Source organism: Abramis brama, assembly GCF_963993115.1.
Source record: "Abramis brama genome assembly, chromosome: 2".
Classification (NCBI taxonomy): Eukaryota; Metazoa; Chordata; class Actinopteri; order Cypriniformes; family Leuciscidae; genus Abramis; species Abramis brama.
Genome location: NC_139964.1, coordinates 23671853 through 23678744, shown reverse-complemented (window position 1 = coordinate 23678744; position 6892 = coordinate 23671853). Strand labels below are relative to the sequence as shown.

General features: G+C 35.7%; 1 protein-coding gene across 1 annotated transcript; it reads left to right on the top strand.

Moving 5' to 3' along the window:
• Positions 1 to 1105: 1105 nt before the first annotated feature.
• On the top strand, positions 1106 to 6691 carry LOC311077891 (adhesion G protein-coupled receptor E3-like). Its single transcript, XM_084106523.1, has 11 exons — positions 1106 to 1229; positions 1373 to 1577; positions 2152 to 2280; positions 3310 to 3491; positions 3601 to 3762; positions 3838 to 4044; positions 4122 to 4354; positions 4565 to 4631; positions 4716 to 4807; positions 4888 to 5050; positions 6351 to 6691. The coding sequence occupies exons 3-11, from the start codon at positions 2166 to 2168 to the stop codon at positions 6405 to 6407; spliced, it is 1278 nt and encodes a 425-aa protein (XP_083962649.1). The 5' UTR covers positions 1106 to 1229; positions 1373 to 1577; positions 2152 to 2165; the 3' UTR covers positions 6408 to 6691.
• The last annotated feature ends 201 nt before the right edge of the window (positions 6692 to 6892 follow it).

Below are 6892 nucleotides of genomic sequence, written 5' to 3'. Positions count from 1 at the left end.
ACTGGACTGATCAATCTCATCACACACCATCTAAAATTTTGATTTGGTCATTCTGAAATGTCATCCTGTCATCAAAATGATTTGGTTTGATTATCTCCCAGAACTGTCACACACATTAACGGTGACAACAAAAGATAACATGACAGTGTTACCCAGTCAACTATTTGATCTCACATTGATCTCACCATGAGCTCCCAGGATACTCATACTATGGCCACAATGTGAGGTCAAAGTGCAAAAAGACTAGATATCCAGCATGCATTGCAGCATGAAGCTTTCGATCGTCACCATTGTTGAGATTCATACACTGATACTCGATGTCTCTTTGTGTCTAAATGAGACAGTAGTTCACATGTTTGTGTCTTATTATGCATTCAACATTATTCATAAATGTTTATGAATCTGCTGAATTTTAAACTGTATAATGAAAGTTAAATTATAATTTAAAATATATAATTAAAAACACCTCACAAAGACTGCACACCGAATCTAGATGATGATGTTGTTATTACCAACAACAATATAATATAATAATGATAATAATAATTTTAGCCATAACAAATGTGTCTTACAAACACAGTTACAGCAGCCAAAGAAAAAATGTAATGTCTAAAAGTCACAAGCCCAACTAAAGCAAACACTGATCACCATGTGACATCACTGTGACAGTGTTGAGAAACAGGAAGTAGAATCTCCCCCCAGTGACTGATATTAGAACCGCCTCCTCTCAACCTGCTCAACATTTTGAATTCACAATAAGCTCAAAAACACGGGCTTCTCTTATTGCAGCTGCTTCCATTTTTATTACTGATGTTTTGAGCCAGTTTTTCAGGAAGTGGCGATTTTGTTTTCTTGAACACATGGAATGGAAATGGTGATATTTTATGCAATATTCAATTTTTTTGCTCAATTCGTAAATGGAAATGGTTAATTAGTTCAAAGTGTAGTGCAATAAAATGTGCATTGTAGATATCCGTTATGTAAAATATGAATGTGCTGTTCTATTTATTGTTGCTAGATTTGTGTTGTGTGTCTGTACTAACATCACTGAACCTTCACAGTGACCTTCAGTGCAATAACAATACATGTTTGGCTCTCTGTTAATATTGAAAAACATGATCAAAATCAACAGCCTATTGCTTTCACAATTGTGATTTCAGAGTCAGGACTGTTTCCAAAATCTTCTTGAGAAGATCGAGAACATCACATCTCAAGTGCTCTCTGTGACTGTAAGTCTTCAAGAGAAACATAATCAAATAATCAAACATTTGTCAGTTATATACTGTAGATAATATATGATTTACAAATCAGTGCTGTCTTATTTGCTCTGTTGACATTTACTGTGACACTGTTTATCTGATCAATAAATTAGACTGTGACCAACATTTTGACTGTGGCCTTCAACGCTTCAGGGAATATTTTAGAGTCATCTTCTTCATCATCTTCATCATCAGTCAGCCCAGCTGAACTAGCCTCCTATGGGAACCGTATCTTAAAAACCAGTGAGAAACTCATCTCTACATTGGTGAAGCCGACAGACACGAGTGACAGTGTCAGTTTTACTCTTGCTGTTGTAGGTGAGTGGAGAAACTGTTATTATTGATGATAAAACTGAGATTATATATGATATCAGGGAGTTTATAGTCTAGAGAGCAGCGGTGTGAGACGGTGAGGATGATAAATGCAGCTACAGTAACTATAATTGTGAAGAATTACAAATGTTTTAGACAGTGTTTTCTGCTCTTTTTGTGTCTTTTGGTTCAAAGTCATTCATCATTTGGTAGAAGCTTGTCAGTCACATTAGACAGATGATTTTAAGGACATTTTGGACATTTGGATTTGGAAGTTAAACCAGTTGGGAACTGAAGCACTTGTACAGTACTTGACTATACAGTGTACTGTAAGATCTAACGTTCGGCCTCAAGATGACCTTACAGTTAATAGTGATTAATTTAATCTGCTAACTGAATAAATGTAAATATAAGTAAACCTGAAGGGTTCATCAGAGATGAAAACGCAACAATAGTGAATTGTATTCATTTTATTTGTTTGTCTTTTGTGCAAATTCAATTGAATTGGACTTTCATAAAAAAAGATAATAATTGTAAATAAACTAATATAGCACATAACTGCTTGTTTGTTTTTCATCAGAGGTTGAAGTCTTCATGGTTGGACCCAAAGTCACCTTAGATAAAATCCCTCGACTTGACACAACAAATTCTTCTGTGGACATCGATCTCATTGGGATCGCCAAGAACAACAAGAACAACAATGAAACAAGTATGTGAGATGTTTCTGTACGTTTGAAACATTTTAGAAAGAGTTATCATCCCATTCCCACATAGCAACATTTTGACGTCCCATCCACTGCATAATTCATTACTGACTGTTATAATATTGCTGGATCTCATGCTGCAGTAACACAGTGTTTGTGATGTGAAAATATTAATGATACAACACAACTGTTAGATTCAAAAGACATCAGTGAATCAGTCTAATTCATGATGATTATAAAACCATCAACAGGTAACCATCATCACCTGGTCTCTTTTCACTTTAGCTTTCTTTGCTGCTGCAAATGTGTTCAACAAACACACTGCCACAGCTGACAAAAAAGGCAAAGATATAATAAGAGTTAAGAGCCCAACTAATGGAAACACTAATCATTGTTATGGTGACTTCAAATGAAACACATTAGAGTTAAACCTCTGTTAATTCTCAATAAAAACTTCTGTAGACGTCTGCCAGAAATAAAGTCAGTCAGTGGTTAGTAATAAGTGAAGCTGGTAATGCTGTCTGTGGAGTTGTTTAATCCTCCTCTGCTGAGATCTTCACAGATTTAATGTCTTCTTTTCTCTTCAGTTGATTTCATCTAAGACTGAAGTCAGTTGTAGTTCTTGTGTTTCTTCTCGTCTCTTTTTCTGTTTTCTTCTTTCCTTCAGTGATTCTGCTTGTTAACAGGCTTATTAAGGCTGAGATGACTCCATATTTAATATACACAGATTATGTGGCTCAGAAAAGTTCCAGTTCTGGTTTATTTCTTTGCTCTTGGCTGACATGTGGCATTGCTATGGCCTGCTTGTGGCTCAGATCTGGCAAACAGGAGTGAGCCGCCCAAGTGCCTTCATTCCACGCTATATGTGGAGGTCAGTTTTCCACATGTGTGCCAGATGTGGACCGGATCTGGGATGTCAAAATGTTGCTATGTGTGTTACCACTAAGCCATATTTGCTTATTATAATTATTTTTTTATTGTTGTTATTATTGTTGTAGTATTGCATGCAAGTTTCTTCTGTTTCTGTCACACAGGATCAGCTGCTGTGGCTTTCATGAGTTATAACACAATGGAGAATCTACTGAAGCCAGACTTCTTCAACACATCAAATGACACAATTAAAACCATGATGTCCACTGTGATCTCAGCTACTCTTCCCAAAACCACCAACACTAAACTCACCAAACCAGTCAACTTCACCCTCAAACACATCAGAGTGAGAGACTGAAATGTGTTTTTGTCCAACCTGAGAACTGATGAACGTCTGAAAACATCTAATATTCAGTGTTGTTATATTTTCTGCATGTTCTTTCTTCTTTCTGCAGGAGTTTGACCCCGACGGTTCTCTGTCCTGTGTGTACTGGAATATCAGCGAGTGGATTGTAGATGGTTGTTCTGTTTTAGAGACCAACAGCAGCTACACTGTGTGTTCCTGTGTTCATCTGTCCACATTCGCTCTCATCATGCAAACCAGCCGTCCACCAGAGGTACGAGAACATTTATAGTGAGCATTGAGGAACAGCACAGATTTGGCACTCATGTACTCTGACATGTTTTCTCAGAGCGACTCACTGATGCAGTTGTTGAATTTGGTGTGTGTGATCGTGGGGCTGGTGTTCTTCAGTTTGGCCCTGTTGACCTTTGCCCTTTGTCAGTGGAGTCCTGGAGTGAATAATGTGGCTCGAATCAACCTCTGCATCAGTCTTCTGTTGGCTCACCTTCTGTTCCTGCTCACACAACAGTTCCTGATCCTCATACGCCGTCATCAGGTGAGAATGATGAAGGAGCCCTACAGCTCAGCACAGTCTCACTGAGAATCATCATAACCGTCTCTCATGATCTCCAGGTGTTGTGTGCCGTGATATCAGGTGTGCTGCACTTCCTCTTTCTCTCCGGCTTTGTGTGGATGTTCATTGAAGCTGTGCTGCTCTTCATCTGTGTGAAGAACCTATCACAGATCAGCTCCAAAAAGAGGGAGGTGCTTAGCAGTGGATTCCTGTGTGTGATTGGATATACGGTTGCTCTGGTTGTGGTGGCCGTGTCTGTCGGGCTGCTTCCTGAAGGATACGGAAGTGAACAGTGAGTTGTTGTTGTTGTGTTTTTAAATTAATTTTATTTTGGAATTAAAGGGAATTAAAGCAGCTTGGGGCTTTTGTGACATTTATTATCTGATAAAAATATTTTTTTACACACTGTAAAAGCATAAGATTAAAAAGACTAAAAAAGTCAACACCAGACAGTATTTTTGACACATTCAATCAGTTCTTATATTATGTTTCCTCTAAACAGTTGCTGGATTAAAACGGATAAAGGTTTTATCTGGAGTTTTCTGGGTCCTGTTTGTGTCATATTAGCAGTAAGCACATTTCTTATTTCTCATGATTTTGATTTATATTAAAGGGAAAACAAGGTGATTATTTATTATTTTTCTACTTTTCAGTTAAACATGATTCTCTTCATCAACATCATCATCAATCTGAACTCAACTCTCAAAAATCTGAACACTGAAGTTTCACAGATGAAACAAACCAAGTAACAAACATTCAGATTCAAACACTCCATAGAAATAAATGAATAAAGTCAATAAATACACTTTAACTCTTTCTCTGCAGGATTATGACAGTTAAAACACTGGCTCAGTTTGTGATTCTTGGTTGCTCCTGGATTCTGGGATTCTTCATTAATGGCAGGAAGGAGCTGGAGATCCTCTTCCTGATCTTGAACTCCCAGCAGGGAACCTTCATCTTCCTGGTCTATTGTGTCCTCAATAATGAGGTCAGATATCACTCAATTTACCACCATATTCCATTCAAAACTGAACATGAAAGACTATTACAGTTGTTTTCTTATTATAGGCAATCCATGACTTTTAAAAAGAAATGTCAGAGGCAGTTGTTTAATCTGTCACTATTCTTCCATTTCCTTCCTGTAACGCAATGTTAAAATTAGCCAAAATTATTCAAACTCCAACTGTCAGAATATAAATACAGAAAGTCTTTGATATGTCTGTCTGTCTTCATGCATAGCATTACTCCTCTCAAACTCCAAGTTTTTAAACTACTTCAAACTTCAGTGTTTAAAATCATTTTTGTCCTCCGTGGTAACACTCTATAATAACGTTCAGTTGTAAGTCATTTATAAGTGGTTAGTTAATGATGAACTAATCATTTACAAAACATTTATAAATGATTAGCAAGTAATAAACTAACATTTTATGTATGTTTTGTACATTTCGTTACAAGTCATTTACAAATGATTAGTAAATGATTAACTAATAATTTACAAAACATGAATATGCGTTTCATAAATGTTTAATAAATTGTTATTTTTTTGTATGTATGTAGCAATTAGAGGGTGCAGAAAATGTTGTAAATACCTTGTATACACATACAGATCATTTGTAAGTAACAGTGTTCAACACAATGATGTGTAAACGCATGAATAAATCATTTACAACACTTTCTGCGTCCCCTAATCTAAAGTGTAAATTCATCACTTGTAAATGTGTTACACATCATTCGAAGATTACATTCGTAGATCTTATGTCTTATTGATTCTTGAAGTGGTAATATACGAATGATGTGTAATCACTTTAGAAATAGGGGATGCAGAAAGTGTTGTAAATGATTTATTTATGCGTTTACACATCATATATAACAGGTGTTGAACACTGTACTGCAGTGTAAGTGCTGACTGGTGAGGGTATAGACAGATGTCTTCTCTGAAACACATGGAGTCTTTAACCACTGTGCACCTGATGTGAGCAAAACATACAAAAAAATTAACAATTTATTAAACATTTATGAAATGCATAGTCATGTTTCATAAATGATTAGTTAATCATTTACTAATCACTTGTAGATGACTACAAAACATACATAAAATCTTAAAAGGCCTATATCAGCATATTTATGAATGTTTTGTAAATGATTAGTTCATCATTAACTAAACACTTAAAAATGACTTACAACTGAACGTTAAAGTGTTACCAGAAATTCCACTGTGGTTCATGAGTTTCAGAGGTTAAATGGATGTCATGAAGTTACTCAGCTCCTCTCGTCTCATTCTTGTCCAGGTCAGACAGCAGTTCAGGAAGTTCTTCAGATGTCTTTGCTGTGTCAAACAACACTGAGGACTACAACAATCACGATCAGGAAATTAAAAGTGGCATTATTATACGGGTGTTTTATATAACAGAGTGAATGTTTTGGGAATTTTAAATTCATAATTCAACTTGAATGATAGGAAACCATGTTATACGAGTGTCTTATTTTATAGCTGTTAATGTTATTGATGTAAAGCTCTTACATTTTATTTAGTCTTTTGTAAACTGGATTTTTTGGTGGAGGGTGAAAAGCATATTTTTACAGATTCCTCAGAATAATTAAGCTGAAAAATTTTCAAGTAAATGTTGGCAAAACAAAACCAAAAAAAAAAAGAAAAAAAAGAAAAACTGTTTCATGTGTGCATGGTGAAGGGAAATAAATTAATTTACATTCAGAGTTGTATAAAGTTATTAATTTGTCAATCTTGCAAAATTATATGTTTGTTTGTGAAGGTCAGAAAGCTGTTTCTTTTTGTAAGGACCCATTTTACATTACACTACTTTAATTGTCT